This window comes from Penicillium cosmopolitanum, assembly GCF_028827165.1.
Source record: "Penicillium cosmopolitanum strain IBT 29677 chromosome Unknown utg000003l:1.0-3747932.0:1.0-3751027.0, whole genome shotgun sequence".
Lineage (NCBI taxonomy): Eukaryota > Fungi > Ascomycota > Eurotiomycetes > Eurotiales > Aspergillaceae > Penicillium > Penicillium cosmopolitanum.
The window spans coordinates 383,516-405,388 of NW_026622673.1; the positions used below are offsets into that span (position 1 = coordinate 383,516).

Genomic DNA, 21,873 nt, shown 5'->3' on the forward strand with positions numbered 1-21,873 from the left:
TATTTGGTATGGATTGACCTCCAAATCATGCAATAAAATGAGCTGACCTCTTACCTCGCAATAGCCTGACCTTTCTCAATGATCAGGTCATTGAATAGTGAGTGTAGCTGCCTAGTCATTTAGAATCATGCTAACTCGGAAGATGCTCAATATCGGCCCGCCTCCACTATCTCGAAGAACCCATTGAACGAACCTTTCAGGATCCCGAATGGTCCAAACTGCGAGCACGGTGAGTAACAGGTTGCCTTCGTAAGCTACCCACTAATGATTGATGATTAATAGTTATCATCCTTTATACAGTCCCCTGCAGCGGACAGCAAGAACAGACGACGTAACTTCAAAAACGAAGGCAGAATTAAGAGCAGATATCATGTGCTAACGGCCCTTGTATAACTTTCTATCGCAAGTCGCTCAATTTCTCTTAGGTCACCCTACTATTCCCAACACCCGGTACTGCATTTCAATCTCCGTACGAATGATATCCGTTCATGGCTCTTTGTTCCTCAGAAAATATCGCTTATGATTCTTTTTCTTCATAGGGCGCGTGTCAATATTACCCTCGACCTGACAGAGTTATGCCCCCCCTCCCCGGTCGTCCTCGAAACTAAACCAGCTGCAACATCCTGATGGGCCAAGCCACTGAATATTACTACGCTTGCGCCTTTGTTGTTTCTGAAGACGTGGTTGAAATGGCCACTTCACCTGGCGCATTCAGCGATCCCAATTCAGAAAGGCTTGATTTCCTCTGCTTTGCCATACGGTGACATTCCAAAGTGTTTCCACCTCTTCAGCATTATCCTTTCTGATCGAAGGTAAATTTTCGGCTTATTAATAACTTGCCAGATTCCGACGGGTCTGAACCTCTTGCCCAACTCCGATTGCAGCTCAGCAAGCGACAAGCCAGGCCGCAGCACTGGATCTATACAAGATCTCTCGCCGCGATCCCAGTCTTTTTCAAGTCGGTTCATAGAATTCCCTGGACCAAAGACCATGGATGTCTCCTTCAGTGAAAACCTCTCCCGACATGGATGAAGCCCGACATGGATGAAGATTTACCTGGAGCACGAACGGCAAAGGCGAAAGAGTGATACATTGGCAGATATTGCCAACATCCATTTGCAGCGATACGAGATGATCCCGGGCCCTCGTGCACGTGTAATCGAGCTAAGCCCGCTACAACTTTGGTTGGCCTTCGCTGATCCCAGACTACATTGACGGCAAGTCTCTACCGCCCTCGGTCACCAGAAATCATGCTGACACGGAGGCAGTGAAACACAGCCCCTGGTTCGGCCGTTCTCACGAGTCCGGTCAAGGTGCTTTTTGCGGCTAGTATTAGGGGATCTTATCTAGACCACGAGCACGGTGAGTTGCGAGCCACCACCTTGCGCCAGCTGCTGATAATAGGTGTTAGATTGAACGCTCCCCCCCTCGATGTCATCACCGAACGCCACGAACTTATCAGCAGAAGTAGCCTCCCAAAGAACGACCAGTCAGTTGCCGCGACGAATACAACTGCTCAATCATTACTTAAATGATTCCAGGTCAGTTTGTGATAACTTGTGGATAAGACGCATTTGTTGACTTCAAAGGTAGCCGTCATGTTTCTATCAGTGTGGGTGGGCATGTCACATGTACCCGAAGCGATACGCTGCGACACGGCAGTGCTCTGCCTCGTCGCCTGGGGTCGGCATGCTCAAGTGACTATGAAAAGTGGTTTCATTGTAATAACGAAGTGGCCGAGAGGCAAAACTCAACCGTAGAAAATGCGAAATGACAGGGAAAAATCAAGCGGGTTTTGATCCATCTTTCTGATGAAAGGTCATCTGGATGTATCCTGCAGGAATCGAACCCGAGCCGTTATTTGAAAGCCAATGCAGGAAATTCCATTAGACCACGAAAGGAGAGGTCCTGACGCGCGAATTTTGCTTGATTATAGCCACCATTTTCCAAATAATCATACGCGCCGTTCTTCCGGGCACACATCCAGCAAGATCAGTGTTTTGAGCTGCACACTTGACTTTCATTTGATGAGGCCGACACAAAATGATATTTGAAATATGTTCGGAAGAATTAGGCTTTCTATCGCTGGTGCCCTACTGGCTCTTTGCAGCTTTGTTGCTGGTAATATATATGTTAGCGCTGGCCTGGGGATATATATATTATCGGTTTCAACTCAGCATGCGGCGGCACTACCTCAAATACAGAATATCGCGAAAGAGCATGCGAAGAAGCTCGAGCCGAGAGAACGTCTTACAGAAGAGCGACCGGAGTATGTACTACCAAATCGAATCTAGTATGTAAAAACCATCATTTTGCACTGTTTATCAACTTTTGCATTCGTGAAGGAACAAAGATCCCCACTCTGACGGCGATGAGTGTTTACCGTTGGCCACCACTTCACCGCCCGGGAGTCACCCGCACTGCACATCAACATGGATTCACGATTCACTGGTTCGGTCCCCATCACCATCATCACCAATTCTCAACCTTCACTCACCTCCAATTCTCACCATCAACACGCCAACGCCATCAACACGCCAACACAATCACACACCGACACACTACCCACTCACCGTCGAAACTCCGTATCTCCCTACATCCAGACAAATCCTGCTTCCACCGCTAGCCAGAAGAGAAAAGCATTGACACCAATGGAGACTACTTGAATTTCAGCCGCCACCCAGACTGGCCACCCCGCTATCATACGCCGTGATTCCAACCGGCCGCGTTGACTCAATGCTCTACTTCACGCTACGTGTAAGAAAATGCGTGTTATCGAAAATCAGAGCACGATAGAAGGCTACAAAACACACTGCGCTAATAATGGCCACGCATGATGGAGTCTACATTGAATCTTGAAGTGCGCATACACAAAGCTTCCTTGGGGGGATTCTTGATTTCTATTGGGTCTTCGAAGCAGGTCTTGGCTTCTTCGAGTAACTCCCTCGAATACTAGTCTCTGACACCACGAAGAGGTGCCTGCAATCGTCAGAGGATCAGGACGAGGACCGCGGCGCCACGGGTCGCCTAATGAGCGCAAATTTGATAACGCAGGGCTCAAGGCTGCATGGAAGCTCAAGATTATACAATCACAGGGCTCAGGGCTGTGAGGGAGAACTTGGTGTCGCAGCGGTCTCCTGCGGAGGTTCTTGGTAACGCAGGCGTCCCTGCGGAGCACATTTTTACAACGCAGGGCTCATTGCTGCGAGGGAGCACATTTTTACAGTCACAGGGCTCATGGGCTGTGAGGGAGAACTTTTTGACGCAGCACTCTCCTGCGGAGAACTTGTTGACGCAGCGGTCTCCTGCGGAGAACTTGGTGACGCAGCGGTCTCCTGCGGAGGCTCTTGATATCGCAGATGTCCCTGCGGAGGCTCTTGATCTCGCAGATGTCCCTGCGGAGGCTCGTGATATCGCAGATGTCCCTGCGGAGGCTCTTGATGTCGCAGATGTCCCTGCGGAGGCTCGTGATATCGCAGATGTCCCTGCGGAGGCTCTTGATGTCGCAGATGTCCCTGCGGAGGCTCTTGATGTCGCAGATGTCCCTGCGGAGGCTCGTGATATCGCAGATGTCCCTGCGGAGGCTCTTGATGTCGCAGATGTCCCTGCGGAGGCTCGTGATATCGCAGATGTCCCTGCGGAGACTCTTGATCTCGCAGATGTCCCTGCGGAGGCTCGTGATATCGCAGATGTCCCTGCGGAGGCTCGTGATGTCGCAGATGTCCCTGCGGAGGCTCTTGATGTCGCAGATGTCCCCGCGGAGCACATTTATACAACACAGGGCTCATTGGCTGTGAGGGAGAACTTGGTGTCGCAGCACCCTCCTGCGGAGTTCTATTGGTAACGCAGCGCCCGTCCTGCGAGGCACACTTGTTGACGCAGAGCCCGTCCTGCGAGGCAGACTTGGTAACGCGGGGCCTTTTCCGCGAAGACTTTTTGGCAACGCAGATCTCCTCCTGCGAAGAACACCCGAGTGTTCGGGAGTCTGAGGAGGAAAGTCCTGCTTTTCTTTTCGACGGAAAAAGAGCGTCTTTTATGCTATTCTGAGTAGGGGTTTCGGCAGCGACCACTTGCGTACATCCTGCTGGACCCAGAGATTTGTACTCGAAATTCGCACTGGGCGACAGCAATTTTGCTGGGTGTTGAGACGGTTGATTCAACGTTGAAATAAGAAATTTCAAGAGTTCGGGGTGGAGAGAGCGGGTGGAGTGGATGGATCCACCTGGAGCCGTGGTCGGCATGATGCGATGCGTGACAAATCATTTGCCTCATCAACATTGATTCACCTGGCTTAAACGGCCTGCAACGCAGTTGGTATGAGGTTTAGATTGAAGTGGCATGCCGTGAGCTAGTCGCCGTGGCGGCTTAATTTCTCGTGGCACCAGAAGTCTGCCAATATTCGCTCGCACCGTAGCCAATTAATTTGCAAATCATTGGTCTCAACGTTGCTCAACGATGTGAAACGGTTTTCACGCAGCTAATAAGTAGAGTCGTTCCATGGAAGACTCGCCTTGGCAAATCGCTTGCCCATCCGCAGAATTTTTCGCCTGCAAAAGTTTTGTTCTCGCCCCGTGAGAGAAAAAAGATTTCCCTCAGCCTAGCCGACATATTTTCCGTCGCAAGTCGCAGTCACTGCAACGCGTCATGCCGCCCAAATCTTTATTCCACTTGCCAGCACAGGATGACCAGGGTACTTCGTGTACCCACGCCCACAAGCCGGCCGAGGTACCATCGATGAAGAGATGTCGACGCCGAGTCCGTCATCGGAAAATGATTTCGTCGCGCTCCAATAGAGACTCCACCGCTGTCCATCATTGGTCTCCACAGTCAATCAGCTACCGGTAAATAACCTCGCGATCCTCTCAAAATTGAAAAATTCCACAACTGACTGTCGAAGGTCCTTGAAATCGTTTTTGAAACAGAGCCGGGGACTGAAAGCTAAGGGTAAGCTAAAACAACAGACTAGAGTGCCTTCGCTAATTACGATCGGTAGAGTTTATAGAGATATTGTTTCCCATCCTAGGACTTCATGTGACGTCTATCCCTTTTCGAGCACAGCATTTGATCCTCCAAACGCTGCAACGCCACCTCGAGCATTCCGCTTTCCAATTTGTTCAAAAATGGCTTCAACCACAGTCTTTGGCCGTTGGATGGACATGCCCCGAGGCACTGGAGCTGCATAAGTTCTTCAAATTCTTAGCTAGAAACCGATCGAAGATCTCGTCTGAGCAACATGGTGAAAATATCACCACTGTTCAGAACTTGCGCCATTCGATCGCCGGCATTCGCCACGCCGCTGTTCATCGCTTGGCCCAAGACAGAGATAGTCTGCTTGAGAAGAATTGTGCTGCCATCGAATTCTGCCTTCGCATCAGCGAAAACCATAGCGCAGAGAGTCTCTGTCGTCTCTTTGAATTCCTACAGAAAACCCTGCCGAAGTCAAGCAGGGTGCAAGTGCAGCCACAGCAGGCTGTTCCCTCTCATCCTCGTTTACCCGAGCTCTCTCTTCGCACACAACTACAAGAACGATCGATGATACCCACTGAAGTGATAAATAGACTCGTTGGAGGTATCGAAGAGGACTTGATCTCAGAGGTGATGCATTTCTTGCAGATTGAGTTTCCATGAGGCGTGGTGCGTGGGCCGGTCCGGTTTATGTTCGGGACCTTATTGAATTGCGGCATGTACCTGAACATAGTCAGCCCAAGCAAAAAAACCTTTATGTACTCTCAACATTGATTTCCCATGTATTTCTCTTTCATTGACTTCAATACTTGTAGTCTCTGAAATGTGTGTCGAAAAGTGGATTACTCCGTCTGAACTCAGCATTTTAGCAATATCTCCCGCATTTGGACATACGCTTGGACAAAAGATCAAATCTGCGTCAAACTCCTTGACGATGCTATATAATGCAAAGACAATGCTTTGAAAGTGCGGCAGGAGGCGCCAGCAGCGGCTGAGCGACTGCTTACTGTAAGCAGCCCCGAGGAAGTGCGATCTATTTTTACAATGAGGCCCCATTGATGTCACGAGCCCAAGGCAGCAGATACTCCCAGAACAGCATATCGGCAGTCATAATCTCTGGAGCGTGATGTGCATAGGGTCTTTAAACAGTGCCATTGATGTTTTCAACGTTGATTTCAGTGCTTCATCATCAGCAAACCGATCTAATCGGGCTGCCAACGTTGGGATTATGGCTTCGGCATAGCCATGTCAAATAGACTGGCCTGTGATTTCCTATGCTTTTCAGGGCCGGTTATCTTTCGTGACCAGAGATTCATGGGCTATAAATTTCCTACTCATCATTAACTTCCAAGAAAATAACTTTTTTTTCTCCGCCTCATACCCACCACATCTTCTCTGGTCCCACCAGGTAGGCAACGAATCTCGATGTAAGGCACCAACACCTGCTGATCTCTATGACTTTCTAGAAGAATACCACGATCCTCACGAGCCTACAACCAACCGCCACGATTAAGACTCCACCAGTCGCAAGACTGAATCTATGTTCTCCGAAAAAAATCAAAGCCTAAATCACCGCCCAGTAGGTAATTTCCTGGAGCTAAGAGAAAGTCTCCTGGAGCAGTTCCAACCGCTGCAAGAAAGACTTTGCCTCACCCTAGAAGAATCTCAGGACATATCGGATCAATTTGAAAAAAACGCGAGCCTCGCGGTCGTTTGCAATGCCCCGATGATCAGTGTCAATCTTATGAAAGGGATAGACGCCATCTTTGGGTCTCCAAGCCCGAAAATCATCCAGCTCGAAAATGGCACGATGCAGAGGACCATCACTTGGCTGGATGTTCTGAATGCAGACAGATCCAAGATCGAATTCAAGGAAGCCGAAGGCTACCATTATTATCTGCGTGACTTCAACGCAACTGCGGAGCTGTCAGACTTCCAGCATAATATGATGATTTCCGGCCTACCACAGAAATTGATTCAACCTTGGTACTACAAGAGAGATGTCCAAACCGAGTTATATACAATGTCGTTCACTGCCGAGATGGTTGCAATTTCGAACCGGCTTGCATCAAAAGGTGAGTTATCTTAGGCCTTGTCTGGTACAAAAAACGATTGTGCCTTAACTGACCAGCAAATTCCTGAGCCACAGTGATTGAAATCAACAATAAGATAATTGGAAAGGCTAACCAGAGAACTCGAGCGCTTCAAGATATTTTGGACAAATGGAAAGAATCAACACAATCGAATACATATCCATCAAGCTTGGTTTTGGAGCAGACCCAGCATGATCAAGGTTTAGGGTACGCGGCAGTTCCCAACAAAGAGACTCTAGTCGGGAAAGCATGGTCATCCCTGAAGCAGCTCAAAAGAGCGCATTGCATGTGGCGCAGGAGGAAATTCCGAAGTAGCCTTCCCGGAAAGCTTACTAGACGGAGTTTCCACGGTAGAAAAACAATGCCAGCTTCCAGGATAATGGCGAATAAACTGCTCGGAAGAGCCCCCATGAGAATGGGTCAGAGGCAAAGGCTACATAGCCGAATTGGTCGGCGAGTCACCCTTCCAGATACACCGTCGATGCCCGTGAACGGTTCTGAAAAACGACAGAGCCTTAGCTGCCAACCGGGGCCCCTGATGGAGCATCCCTATCCACAAACAGAGGATTTCAACCATACCTGTCTGCATGATAATCCTAGCGAGGAGAGCGGAAACCGCAGAGAATCCCTTGAGGAGGCGAGCAATGAATGTGACAAGACCTGTTTTGATCCGCAAAATAGCCTCCCAGAACTACGGCCGAATATCGTGAGCCCATTCAACGACAGGGAGAAGCTGGCTGAACATGAGCCAATGACCAGGCATGAGTCAATGACCATGAGGCCTACACCTCTGAATCCGGGGGCTGAAGCCATGGAAGGCCAGAGCAATGCTGGCATAGGACGCTACGGTACAAGAGGAAGTACCGATCTACGGGACAGAAATGATGAACGCGTGTCAGTGCCGACAGACCCAGTCAACAACACAGGTCTCACTTTTCATGGTAACACTGTGACCGAAAATCGTCAACCACAAACCGTATCTCGAGATTCTCCAAAGACGTTCTCAAGCCCTTACCCCACAGAGACAGCGAAACATAGCGAAGAAGCCGTTTGCCAAGGGCCAGGCAGGCCCAATCTGCCGGGTGGAGTCCCATCTTCTGCAACACATCAATTGGATACTTCGACCACTTCTACGCATAGCAAAAGAAAAGGCGTGTCAACCCACAAATCACATATAGAGGTCCAAATTATAAATAAACCTCAACTAAGTAAGTGACGCAATCAATGCCATACCAGGGGCTAGAGCTGATAGAGAAAAAGCCAGATCCCGCAATCGTCGATGGGCAACCCAGGACCTGGAGCGCTTACCATTCTGGTTTATGCAAAGGAGACATTTGAATAAGGAAGAGATACAAGCTGAGTTTCTGGCAGACTTTCAACATGAGAGGAGCTTTGGAGCAATTCATACTGCTTTCAAACGACAAATGAGGATGTACCACGAGACAAACCACGCGAACAGGATGCCACATTTTGTTCGAGATATTGATCAACCAGGCGACTTTGTCGCAGCCGATAACTTCATGCATCCAGCGCCACAACTCGGAGATGGAAAACTTCAGCATTATCGGAGTTTGCCCCCAGAAGGTATGTACTGCACATATTAGACCCATGTTCCAGGCTCACAATAGCTAACTTTGATTATCTTTCCTTTTAACTAGCCCCCACACCAGAAATTCTCACAGCCATCCCTGGGTATGCGGATGGCATAGAGGGCTTCCCAGAGAGGGCATACCTGAGTCAAAGCCCCTCCACGATTGCATACCGAGCGACCACTATAGAAGATACCCCCTTCTCTCCTTCCTTTTACGACCAAGGAAAATGAGCTGCTATCTACCGGCTAGAGTACAGATATGTTTTGTTACCATTTGGAATTTGCCATTCAAATTCCGAGTGTGTGTTCTTGTGAAAGTTTGTCTTATGCCTTCTGTGCTGTTATACTCATTTGCTGAAAATTCCAGCCCCGTCATATCGTTAACCCCAGAACTGTTGTCTTCCACAGGATAGTGACACCCCAAGCACCGTTTTCCCCTTCGTCTTCTTTTTAGTAGTCTGGTTGTTTCAGGGCCGTCAAACCCAGCACGCGAAATGCAGGTTTTTGAGCCTTGAATTGCTCTTTTTACATGATACCTATGAATTCGGGGACACCATCTGTCAAAAATTGCTGACTTTTTGGTGGGCTAGTACATGTATAGCTCGACGAGGACAAGATTCCCTTCGAAATGACTGCTCATTCTACGTGCAGCCTTTCTGACTGCGGTCTTTCCAAGGTCTCAATTTACTCAAAAAGATTACCATTTGATGACCTCCGCTTTTCTCTCGATCGCGATCTCATGATATAAATAGAAATATTCACTTACATCGCTTTAGGGCCGAAACCCTTGCAACTTGGGCTTCACTCGTCTGACTAGGTCCCACAGCACTAATTTTTATACTGCCACGTCCTCCACTTCAAAGACCATTCATGCCACGTCATTTGAGGGCTTACAACGTGCGGCAGCACGCGTTCCCAGTGGAGAGACCATCGCGGTGTAAACGTTTCGAAGCACACCGCGTCCCCATTGGCCTATCTACCCCTACGATTGGGACGCTAATATCAAAAGAGGGAGGGTCCTCTAACGCAGGCATAGTTGAAGTCTTTACATGAATATCCATAGATACTATTCTTATGCACATTTCGAATTATCCTTCTGTTCTAAAAGGGCAAGAAATTTCATTTGCAGTTCCTTCTGTTCTGCTTCACGCTTCTCTTCCCGTGCCTTCTGATCTGCTTCCCGTGCTTTCTGCTCCACTTCTCGCTCCTCTTCCCGGAGCTTTTGCTGCTCTAGTTGAGCGAGAAGTTTCTCTTCCCGAGCCTTATGTTCCGCTTCTCGTTTCTCCTCTCGGTCCTTCTGTTCAGCCAATTGTTCTTGTAATGTTTGAACCATCATGCGTAGCTCCGGTTGCAAACCACGATTCTGCGAGGATGCAGCTCTGCGATACCCCAAACGTTCCTGCGATCCACCCATGAACAGCTGAGAGCCAGGCTCGTCGACAACGACACTTAAAGAACCCTCGTCGGGGTCCGGAACTCCTTCAAGTATCCGCAATAGCCGGTGAGTATGGACAGGCAGAAATTCGCGGTCCACGTTCTCCACGAACCGATAACATGTCCACCGATCCTCTTTGGTCCAGATGTTGGGTTGCGCGACCGGCCAGCGGTAAAATGACACTTTGCCACCATCAATCTCGGGATAGTAGCCGTACAAACGAACGCCTTCGAGCTCATGAGAGACCGAGAACCCCAAAATCCGCCGATGCACCTCTTCCGTGCAGCCCGCCGCTTGGCACAGAGAGACCACAGCCCGCAGGGCAATGCACATACTGTGCATATTCTGCCGGTCGGCAAGCTCCAGCGCTTGGTTCCCACATTTGATTTCTGCTGTCACGTAAGGAAAATACATATCCTCTCGCGCCGTATACGGTGATTTCTCGTCCGGCTTGATCCCCAGTTTGCGCCGCTGGCTCTCGGAAAAGGTCGACCACTTCAAGCCGCGCGCGTGGTCCGGCTGCGGTTTCGGACCGTATATGGGCTCGGTCTTCAGCCACGGATCATTGTATCCATCAATCACGTCTTTCAAAGATTCATTCCCCTGGATGTACTGATTTTCTGCGGATGGCATAATGAGGGGGTGTAGGTCCACCAAAAGACGCGCTTCAGATCGATTCCGCAATGCATTATGGAAGTCTGTGAGGTACAAGTCGTCGAAAAGTGTACCGGTAGGAGGCTCGACCGGCTGAGCGAGAAGGCGCTCACAAAGCGCAATATCGTCGGGTACCGGGCCGGCGGGGACGGTCGCATGAAGCAGCCCTTGGTTTCCAAAATAGTGACATAGTTGACGGCTCTGTAGGCATATGATCTGGTGTCCCGGGCCGAGCTGCTCTCGCTGTTCTCCGACGAAACCGACCGAGCACGCCCCCGATCCGTTGAGATCGAACGTGATCGGGACCTTTTCGATGATGGTTGGCTCATTGTCTCAAGCGCGTCGACCTCCGATGGGGCAGGTATCCAATGATATATTCCGTCCGTGAGCTCGATGGGCGCATGCGTGAGAGACGGAGGTGCTGTTCGATGCTCTAGTGTATTGGGATTCTATGCAGTCAGTCAAATGGCTATTGAGAGACGAGATTGAAACTGACTTCGCTATTACAATCAGGCGAGAGTGGAGAGAGTGGCGGCTGTACTCTGCTGAGGTCTTGCTCGAGCTTCAAGGGCCCTGGATTCGTGCTTGAGCTCCCTCGCCGGGGCACTTTTGCTGGTCGCTCATCACTCTCACTATTGCAGCCTCGCGATTCAGACGCGGCTTCACGTTTCATATTTGTCGATGTGACCAATCGAAGGAGATCATTTTCGTGGCTAGAGATCACACATGCACAAGAGTGAAAAACCGGCTCCGTTTCATCAGTCAGAAGGAGTCGGGCATCGAGTGGGGACAGGGGGTCGTTGACCAGGATTAGCGCGGCCTTGTTCCTTGGCATGGCTTGGGCGCGAAGATATCCAATCAACTTCATCATGGACCCACTCGTTGTTGGAACCGGTGCGATCTCGTCACAACACAGCACGGAATTGAATATATGCAACTGTCAGGATAAGGAATTGATGTACTGGCTAGTACTGAACATGTCCAATAGAATCATATGATTGATTGATTCAAGATCAGAGTGGTTGAACACTCGTGAGAGTCTGTATCATCTAGTTTCGGTGTGTTACGACACCATACTCCGAGTCTACACCGAATACCACACGAATACGTGGGGAATTGGGCGGACGATGAACATCCCACCCAAAAGCGTCTTAGTGGTATTTGACCACTCTTTCCGCTCGACAGCAACTCCTAAACTTCAAAATAATGACTCGATGCTTAAACCAAATATTTCCGTGTATGTACAATTAGTTATGCTCCCCTTGCTGAAAACGCTCTTAGAGCTTGGTCAAAGCCTGCCGTGGCCTAATTGCCGCTCCTTTCGTTAGACTGCCTTTGGGGCGCGCGGCTGCGATAGTTGTGCCCCGGCGAAGTGTCGGGATGAGGAATTGATGTACTGGCTAATACTAAACAGGTTCAATAGAATCAGGTGATTGATTGATTGGAGGTCCAAAGATCGGCTGAGCGATCTCTGAGTCTACTGTTCGTGCTCTAATGTGTTGCGACACCATATCCAAACTCAGTCCGAATACCATACCATTATTTGGGGAAATGGAGTGAACGAGGAACAAGCCTATCATAAAAGGCCATAGCAGTAATTGGCCGCTTTTCCAGTTTGTCAGAGACTGGCGATGTTCATAAGGTACAGGTTGAACATAGTGCTGGCTCCGAGCCGGTGAAGAATTGCCACCTCCGAAAAGTAATATTGGAAATATCTCAAGGTACTAGACGCTCGCGAATAGTGTATAGAACTTAAGCATTAAAAGTCTGTTTGTACCATCCTGCCGTAGTCGGTCCCTCGAAATAACCCATTTACTGTCCACCAATGCTCAGTGCACCCATAATACAGCAAAAGAAGGAGTAGTACACTGGCCTGAAGCTGTATGTGCAAACAGTGAGTAGCAAATTTATCTATTCGTTCCGGGCATTTCCATTTCAGAAAGAACTCCTAGAAAGTTATGTCCGATTCCTGGGAGCAATAAGGATTCTGAGCAATTTTTAACTTATCTATTTTGTCGATCATCCAGCAGCTGGGGCTGAATGGCATTCCTTGTCTGCTCCTAGGATAGTATGGTTACGAGGTATGCATTGACGAGCTGGAGCCAGAAAAGAATTGTAGGCAACCAAATTTTGTCATGTGAGGGCTCACAGGAACGATACATTCGCATATGCCTCTATTTTATATGGAAAGTATTTATATGCTGGTGCCCAAATGTTCGTCTTATTGACCCCTCTTTTTTACTGTACCTACGCATCCTCAGTCTGAATTGATCCCTGAAATTGTGCAGCTCAAGCTTCTGGCTAGATTCATCTCGATTTCCTCGTTTTCAACTCCACCATGTCTCAATATACCGATACATCTCGCATCTTTGTTCGTCTCTGGGTCTTTTCTCTCACCACTATTTGGCTGCTCGTCGCTGCTTTTAATTCTGTCACTGCTCGTTTCGCAGATACTTTGCGAGACCAGGTAACAGCTGGCCTCAATGAATCCGACAGCCCCATCCTGTACGACGCATTCCGAGAGCTGATGAGGGACTTTCGCAAGGCAATGGTCATTGTCGCACTTTCCTCGGTTCTCTTCTCCTTGTTTGGTTTCACACTTCTCGCTCACCCAAGTTGGGTACGAGATGGGAGGACTGTATTTGACAACTTCTTTATTGCCCAATTATTCCTCGGGGTGGTTGTACTCGCTTTGGGTGGGTATCTTATGGAGCAGATGCATGGATTTCTCGACATATTTGCAGCATTCGATGATCGAGGCTCCCTGCCTCGTTGCAGCATTGTATACCATGGGGCTATCAGTCAGATTGTACTTGGTATCCTCGTGATTTTGACCAGCCTCATCAGCCTCTGGTATCTTTTTCGTACCCGTTAGCAGAATGTTGCGGAGGTTATGCAGGCAGAATACAGGCAGGAGACAGGCAAGAAGTAGATCCTCGAATCCAATTAGATTCTTGCTCTTATAATGAAGTAACGGAATGAGAAACCAAGGAGTTTTCGATAACGATAAACGGAAAAGCGATATCAGGCTCATAAGAGAAAAAATAACAGAGTTATCTTTCATTCAAGCTCCAAATGCGGATCTCTCTCGACAATTTTCCTTTAGAATAGAGCACAGATCACATGAATTAATTGCCGGGGCATTCTTTTATAGCACAGTTTGGTCTTACCTTGAGTCTTAAAATCAAAATGAAATTCATTTGAAAGGATGAGTAGCCCAGATTACCATCTGTGCTCGTGTACACTCGTTGTATTTCTGATTATGTATGTATTTTCAGTTCAGCCGCCTTTTCTACCTGAAATTCACACAGAGATTATGAACGAAGAGCCCCGGATCGGGGCATGGCAACATAGGCAGGGTGGAGTACGGCGACATCATGAAGTGCTGAGTGTAAGGAAGAGGTTCCAAGCGGGGCCACATCGACAGTCGGAAGCGGGCTGTCTGCGCTGCAGAGCATACTTGGGAGATGATGTCGAGAATCTGCTTGCGCACCCGAGAAAGATTCCCCATCGCTGTCTCGAATCGTGGCAGGAAAAAAAGGTGCTCACTTATCAACTCATCACTGAGAGAGTCAAATCTTGAAAGACGAAATTCCACCCAGTAGACTTCCTCTGAGAGCAAGAAAGCGGAAAAGTATACAAAAATATCCTCCGCCTTGGTAGACGGAGACAGAGGATCCGGACCTGTCCACAGAAAGCTTTGTTGGGTTACATGATTCGGATAAAAAACATAGTCGACCAAAGATAGCCCGTAAACCTCAGAGCTGGAGACCCCTGATAGGTCAAAAGGATTTTGCTTCAATCCGCGGCGGTCGGTAGCAAGGCAGGGGGGTACAGCGGGTACGTTAGAGGACTCCTGCCAGGCTGCGTGGATGTCATCATCGGAAACAAAGTCTGCTTGATGGTAAGTATACGTTTTGGGAGATGTGAAATGGACTTTACCGACCTATTTGAGCCAGATGGTTCATTTCCTCGGAAGTCGATAGGTCTAAGAGCTGGAGAGAACAGAACCGGACCATTGATGTTAGATTGACGATCTTATGGGCTGGAAAGAGAGCGAGCAATAGGCCAATTAAGTCTTCTTATCAGAGCCAGACATCGTATTAATCAAAGGTCCATTGATACTTCTATTTGAGCAAGGTATGGATAGTCACAAGCTCAACGGGAATTAACTCTCGGCTGCATCGACGTCTCAACGGTCATCCCCGTTCATCGTAAGAAAAGATCATCTAGCGTCCTCGCTTTCATACATATTCACCAATGTTTGTTGATCACTCAGAGATAATTTTTCTAGTCAAAATTCCGGTCACACGTCCGTAATATCGACACGATTCCAGCCTGAACAGCGTGGGCTGCGCGCCTGCGGTCCCAGAGTACCAGGGCCAGCTCATTACAACGCTGCTGTAGAAGACCATTTTCAGCTTTTAGTTCGTCATTTGACACCCAAAATTGACGTCGCTCGCATTCTAGTCGGATTTTCTCGGCAGATTTAACAACATAACATTGCCAGAGACATAGGAACAGGTCGAGTAGGTCGAGAGCTGGTCTCGAGATGGAAGAGCCCATCCGGAGAATCTGCTTGGCATCGGTTGTCAAAAGGCTGGCAGTGCCGGTAGTGTCCTATTACATATCAGTTGGGCTTCCATTTGGCTATTGGGAAGATCCTGACCTTGAACTCGATACTTTCACGCTCCGAAGGTTCTCGGAATAGGCCATGCAGGTTGGCCGTAGTGTCATCCCCAGAGTATTTGGGGAGCTGCCGCTGTCTTTTAATTGGTCGCTCGGTCGATGAAGAGCGATCTGGTGCGTCCATTTTCTTTATGTACGAAGTGAACTGCATGGGCTGGGAGAAGAGAATCTTCAGAGGTTTCTTATATGCTATCATGGAAGGAGACACGCGAAGCCGAAGATGTTCTCCACGCCCGCAATTATCAGCTTCTTACCCGTAATGGAGCTCTATAACGACGCATGTTTCAATCTAAGCCCGTTTGCCATATCGCATAGATGAGGATCAACAACAGGGTCGTTCATGAATTCATGCGGAGGAAAAAGTTCCGTGGCAGTATTTATACCTGATTCCTGTTGAGCTATCAACGCCGCGCCCTATAATCCATCAAGTTCCTGGCCTTCCACCATCCCATTCCATACCTCTACCGGCCTTTCAATGCAGTTTGTATCGCCCTGCTGTACAAATCTTTTGCTGATTTTTGAGAAATCCACCGATTCTCCATTTAAATGATGAGGAGGGTGTACTTGCACCGCAACGGCTGCGAAGATAGTTAACCCGCTTCTGGATTGCCTCCCGAATTGGACCCTCCTCGGCAAAATGAAGCGATGCCCACAAGCTGGTAAGCCTCATTCTCCGGTCCTGCAGCAGCATTTCAACGACCAGCAAATGTGCGCCTTTTACTGCAAGCAACAAAGGATCCTCGAACCAACGATTGTGGTGGTTGAGGTCAGCTTTGGGATGGCGCAGTAAAACTCGCACCATCTCCGAGTCGCCCGCCCGGGCGGCGATACACAGGGCGGTGTCTTGGATGGTAACAGTGCTCTGGTTAATTGCCAGAGCCTCGCCCTGCCGGACCAAGAGCTTCACCGCTTCCAGGTGGCCGTTTTCCGCCGCTCGACAAATGGGCGGATCCGCGAAGTTGGTCGCATTAATCTCTACACCCCCCCTTCCTCAAGAGCATTGTCATCGCATGGAGGTTACCGTTCGCGGCCGTCGCGGAAAAAGGAGAGACGCCTGCCACACAGAGGTTGGGGTCGATGCCAGGTATCTCGAGAAGCCACCGCAGAGCGACAGTGTCACTCCTTGCGACCACGTGGTGCAGCGAAGTGGAAGGCGTTTGGGTCTGACCACGACCACCCACAAAGTTGATATCAATGCCACCCGCCTTTAACAGCCTCTCGGTCGTGTCATCGCGCGATAAGAATGTCGACAACCAGAGCGGAGTGTTGCCGTCTTTGCCTCGACAGTTTACGTCGGCGCACGGGTGGCTCAACAGCAATTCCACCACTGCCAGACGCCGACATCGAACAGCGAGGTGGAGTGGAGTATCCCCGTTGTGATCCTGAGCGTCCAGGGCCAGTTCCTTCTGCGTCAGAAGTAGCTTGATAGCGTCTGCGGATCCATGGGCTATTGCTTGGTGGAGCGGCAGCTCGCTGTTATCAGTGGTCTGATAACCGGCGGATGGCCTGTAGAAAGAGAGCGAGTGCCCAGCTTCCTGTGGGCCTACAAAGATCCACTTCATGGACGGCCGGCCGATGCGCCATGCCCATGCGCGGGGTGACTTGCCAAAGTCATCTGTAGTGAGAGGATCGCTGCCGCTGGAGAGGAGCAGACGCGCCAGGCCCGTTTTGCCCCACCAGACCGCGAGATGGAGTGCCGTTCGTCCTCGCCTGTGCGGGAGGTCAACTTGTAACTTTGGGACCTCCAGCAAACTCTGTACCACAGAACAAGTTCCGTATGTGACAGCATACCATAGCGCGCTTTCTTGCGCCTGATTTTGGAGGTTGATATTCAGCGTAGGGCTTTCCAGCAGGAGCTGCAATACGTCATAGGATGAGTACTTGAGAGCCCTCATCACCGGGGTCTTCCCTCGAAAGAACGCGTTGACGTCTGCCTTGCGTTGCAGAAGTCTTTCGGCGAGGTCAATATCGTTGTCCATGGCAGCGAGGCCGAGCAAATTGCTGTTTTGACATTCGACGTTGATTGCAAGTATGGCCGGCTGTAGCCTGGCTCTGAGATTTCGAGATGATCTCGCAAGAGCAAATATCTCGCTGCTCTCGAGATATGCTGCAACCCTGTATAAGATTGGATTCGGTAGACCTCGCAAATGGGGCTGCTTCTAGTTTAGTATGTAGCTGCCAACGTAAAGTACATCCGTTACGAACCATAATGAATATTGGAATGGCGGGCAAAGATAGGGCAATATAATTGCGCGTTGGTTATGATGGTTTCGTGAAGAGCGGCCAGGCGAGTTTATATCGTTCGTCGTGCCGCTAACACAATCATCGTGTCGACTCTATCAAGGCAGCTCCTACTACAAGAATGCGTTGCGAAGAATGGAAGTTTCGCAAAGAGGATTGTAAGAGTAGCACTGCTCATGCCCCCAGGATTGCATTCATAGTTCCTAGGAGAGCCAGGTTCCGGGGAGCCCCCCACGTATTTCCAGGCACTGCCTTCAAGCCACAATGGGACTGGTGCTTGAGGCAATGCGCTCTAGATGCAATGAGACTACAGAGGAGCGTTCAATGTGAATCTTGGTCCTGATTCCTGCCCTTGGTCTTATTTGAGTGGGTGTGACGGTTCATCATTATGTCGTTCCGAAAGCAACTAGTCGAGGTTCTTTCCATATAGACCAAGCCGACTATACGTCCCGTTCGTCCGCTATACGAAACACCCTCACCCATATGGGCTCTATCATCTAATCTAACAGCATTTTGTTCCTTTTGACTTTTCTATCCTTCTCTAAGGCCAAGAATCCTTGCATGTGTGATTTCTGTTGGGTGGACGGAATTCAGTCATTTTGACTCGTCTGAATGGCCCATTCTCTATGATCTTGCTAATTTCGTCTCAAGCGCCAGGAGATACCGACAACTTACATTGATGAACTTTCTCGCGTTGGCGCGAGGCTTACAAAGGGAACATCGACCAGGACACGGGGCCAAATGGTCAATATGCAGCCTGTCATGGCCATCCACTCCGTGTCAAAGTGCGCCATAGCTCTCATTAATCGTCGTGTTTTTCTAGGACAGCGGATGTTACTAGGACAGCGGAACACGATAGTAATGCGAGAATGATAAAAGATGCGACTTGCTCAGTCCATATACTTCTGTCTTTTGCTCCTCGACTTTTGAGCAGATGAAACTGTTTTTCTCTTGTTCATCGGCAGACCCGAACAGTCGATTGGCCCGTGCCTGTGTTGGAGATCACCGAAAGGCTGATCGCCGACGACAACGGAGGGTCCAATCTCCGCCACTGCTAGGGGATACAAAGGCTCCGTTATTAGACCGTACAATGCGGACCTTTCGTTGAGTGAAACCATCGCGTAGTACCTTTTGAATTCATCCAAGTCTGCGAACAGGCATTGCTTGGTCCGCTGCGGAACGAACTGCTGACGGCACCCGCAGACTGCGAGGTCCGACGAGTCCAGAACTATATGGCAAGTATCAGAATTAATTGTCAGTCCTAAATGACGATCGAGAGGGTCTTACCTGGGTCCGAGTGGAGGAGCTCCTGCTTCATGTCGATACAGCTTTCCTCGTGTAGTATCACATGATACGCCGCCCCATCGAGGCCATGCTTCCGAAACAGCTCTGTCTCATTATCTTCCCAAGCAACCGTCAAGCCGCCCTCCGAGGGCGCCAAAGTGATCTGGTGTGGCATGTATCGGAGTAGACGTCGGATATGGCGCATATACCTCATCTCAGTGGTCCGAGGGGTCTGAGAGTCTCCAAACACCGACGAGATGGAAAGTAATAGGAGCTCCTCAATGATGTGGCCGCAAAAGAAGGGCTCGCGCTTTCCGCTTTCCTTATTCGCACTACGAAGAATCCAGTTCCGACATGAGGTTCGCTGGTGTGTATCGTCAAGGTCCAGCCATCGGCGGTGGACCTTCAGTGTCCTTTGCTGAGGACTATACATAACATCCGCCCTACTATCGAACCCCTTGACGTAAACCACTTGAATCTCCTGCATCGAATGCAGCAAGGCAAAACATGCTCTCAGTGCCTTCCGCACGGTTCTCGAGAAGGTGGTACTCGGGGGGGCTACAGACCTCGGCATTTTGGAAAAGCATTGAAAGTTCTTCCGCAGCACTGCGGATAGGTGTCGTCGACCGCAGTAGGCGCCACAATTCTCGCGACAGCCTCATGGGCCTTTTTCCAATGGTCTCTCGTATCATCTTGACATCCTAGATTTGCGTTAGCCTGTGACAAGGGATACGGATATTGGACTTCCGACAAACCTGGGCTCCGGATGTTTCGCAATAGAAAAAGTCCTTGCCCTTGGACTCGTGTAGCAAATACGTCCAAATGCGGGATATGTTCGAGGGTAAGAGAAAATCAGCAGCCAGACTAACGTCCATCGGCGCTGGTGTCTTTCGGAGGAGGCTCACGTATATCGGAAGAAGGACGTCCTCGTGCGTTTGAAGGGCGGACTCCCAGATTCGGCACACTCGCTCTGCCAGTCCACGCCGGTCCATGAGCCATCGCCGATCGCGATTGAATTTCCCCTCTGTAAAGTTATAACCAAGTTTAAACGGGTAAATCGAGTTTGTTCCAGAGATTAGCACACCGTGGGCATAAATCCTACCAAGGAGATTTTGGTCAAAAAGCAGGTCCCCGTGGCTTGTCTCGACAACCGAGGACGGGTAGGCGAGGCCACGAATATCCAACGATATTTGCAGCCACTCAAGAAATTCTTCAGGTGCCACCGGCCGACCCTGGGTGGTGCGTCCAGGGCCGATGAGCACGGCCACATCTCGCTCGGGGTGGAAGCGCAATCCGGCAATATCTTCGGCCCAGTCCGTCCGGGTGGACCCAGATTGGCGCGATGGGGTGATGGTGCAATGGAGGCGAGACTTGCATGGCTCCCGCAAATAAAAATTCCAGGAACACCGACTGGCCGCCACTTGCAACCTATACCCATCCCGAGACAGAGCCACGGCTGCCAGCTTGAGTCCGTCGCCGTGGGAGCCCGCCAGTTGGTTCTGGTCGCCCTTGGTCGTGAAGCCCAACTCGAGAGCCTCAAAGGGCAATTGCAGGCAGGCGTTCGCCAAAGTGACCCGACTGGACTTTTTGTCATACTTGATGAATCCCAGGGATCGGCGGCCCTCGGGGTCCGCGGGGTCTGGTACCAAGACGGCGTAATGATCGCAGGCGTCGACGAAGTATGGCCGGAAGGCGATTCGATCGATCTGGAACCGTTCCAATATGGCGTCCTTCCTGTTTTATGATTTAGTCTCATGATCCGACAAGACGACAGACACATACCAATTCTGATATAGTTCCCGAAAGGCATCGGCAGAGGTCCAGTGACTCACGTAATGAGGAGAAACGCCGAGCGAGACAATTCGCCGCGAATGCACAGCAGTTGGGGATGATCCTTTCTGGCACTGAAGAAGTTCGCGTTCAAGTTGCTGATTCGCGTCAGTCATCTCGCGACTATCGTCACTGGAGTCAATCTCCATGCGGTCGGCCATCCTTTTGCAGGGGGGTAGGTGTCCCTGAGAAACTAGGCTCTTTGTCGGCTATTTATATTCCGTCCGTCTGTAAGCCTAGCGCATAGCTCTGGTACGGTAATGCATGGCCAACTAGATAACGGTAACCAACGTCATGATATCAAGATAGAGCCAAGCAAAGGATCTTAATGGGAGAACGATGGCCAACCACCACCAATCCTGCGGCTGTTTGCCCCATCCCTTCCACCTAGACATTTGTATCATTCTGGGCCTTGCCATAGATCTGTCTATCGCCGCCTGGCTTCAAGGATGGTATGAGGCTTTTGATCATATATGGAAGTCTTCAGTCATGGCCTTGCGATGATTCTGCATCGTCGACAGTCGGTGCTCAACATTACGCAACAGTTACACCCAAGTTGTCAACAAGAATCAAGATCTTTACGGAATTTGGGAGTGCCTCAATCAAGTTCAAATCATCTTGTTGAGATGAGTTCACGACACGCTGTTTCTGGCCGACTCTGCAGACCGACTGCGGTGGTACTCGTTTCACCCGCGTACGGAGGTTATTAAGTATCACGAGTGCAATAACCCAGAATCCAATATAATTGGCCAATCTATATACCGCCTCCTTCTCCGCCCGTATTTTATCCTGTTCGCCTTGCCTACATTAGGTTCGCCAGTATGGCGTGGAACAGGCTTACTAAGTTCCAGTTCCGAATAACGTAATGCACGGGCGAGTAAAATACCCCAAATCCTAGGCTAAATGCGATAAATAACAACATATGTCAAAATCCATAGCTCTTTCGGATAAAATAATGAGCTTGCATAACCTAGATAGCATTTCTGACTTACTGGTGAAGCCTAGAAGGTTTACTTTGAGAACCCATGGAGATATATATAGTGAATATCCACTATCCATGCCTCAACGCTAAAATTACGCCGTGTTATATG

The 21,873-nt window shown here is 49.6% G+C and overlaps 5 protein-coding genes across 5 annotated transcripts; 2 read left to right on the forward strand and 3 right to left on the reverse strand.

Annotated features, from left to right (window-relative positions):
- Window positions 1-4,644: 4,644 nt before the first annotated feature.
- Window positions 4,645-5,628, forward strand: N7509_000313 (uncharacterized protein; the record flags this gene model as incomplete). The annotated part of the gene is made up of 3 exons (XM_056624960.1): window positions 4,645-4,841; window positions 4,898-4,944; window positions 4,994-5,628. 3 exons carry the CDS (start codon window positions 4,645-4,647, stop codon window positions 5,626-5,628), a joined length of 879 nt encoding a protein of 292 aa, XP_056493542.1.
- Window positions 5,629-6,691: 1,063 nt separating this feature from the next.
- On the forward strand, window positions 6,692-8,274 carry N7509_000314 (uncharacterized protein; the record flags this gene model as incomplete). The annotated part of the gene is made up of 3 exons (XM_056624961.1): window positions 6,692-7,040; window positions 7,115-7,265; window positions 7,578-8,274. 3 exons carry the CDS (start codon window positions 6,692-6,694, stop codon window positions 8,272-8,274), a joined length of 1,197 nt encoding a protein of 398 aa, XP_056493543.1.
- A 1,447-nt stretch (window positions 8,275-9,721) lies between these two features.
- N7509_000315 (uncharacterized protein) lies at window positions 9,722-11,606 on the reverse strand (the record flags this gene model as incomplete). The annotated part of the gene is made up of 2 exons (XM_056624962.1): window positions 9,722-10,939; window positions 11,235-11,606. The coding sequence occupies 2 exons, from the start codon at window positions 11,604-11,606 to the stop codon at window positions 9,722-9,724; spliced, it is 1,590 nt and encodes a 529-aa protein (XP_056493544.1).
- A 4,293-nt stretch (window positions 11,607-15,899) lies between these two features.
- On the reverse strand, window positions 15,900-17,635 carry N7509_000316 (ankyrin repeat domain-containing protein; the record flags this gene model as incomplete). The annotated part of the gene is made up of 4 exons (XM_056624963.1): window positions 15,900-16,360; window positions 16,449-17,137; window positions 17,219-17,580; window positions 17,633-17,635. The coding sequence occupies 4 exons, from the start codon at window positions 17,633-17,635 to the stop codon at window positions 15,900-15,902; spliced, it is 1,515 nt and encodes a 504-aa protein (XP_056493545.1).
- Window positions 17,636-18,558: 923 nt separating this feature from the next.
- Window positions 18,559-20,943, reverse strand: N7509_000317 (uncharacterized protein; the record flags this gene model as incomplete). Its single annotated transcript, XM_056624964.1, has 5 exons — window positions 18,559-18,896; window positions 18,956-19,433; window positions 19,519-19,653; window positions 19,708-20,686; window positions 20,735-20,943. 5 exons carry the CDS (start codon window positions 20,941-20,943, stop codon window positions 18,559-18,561), a joined length of 2,139 nt encoding a protein of 712 aa, XP_056493546.1.
- Window positions 20,944-21,873: the final 930 nt, after the last annotated feature.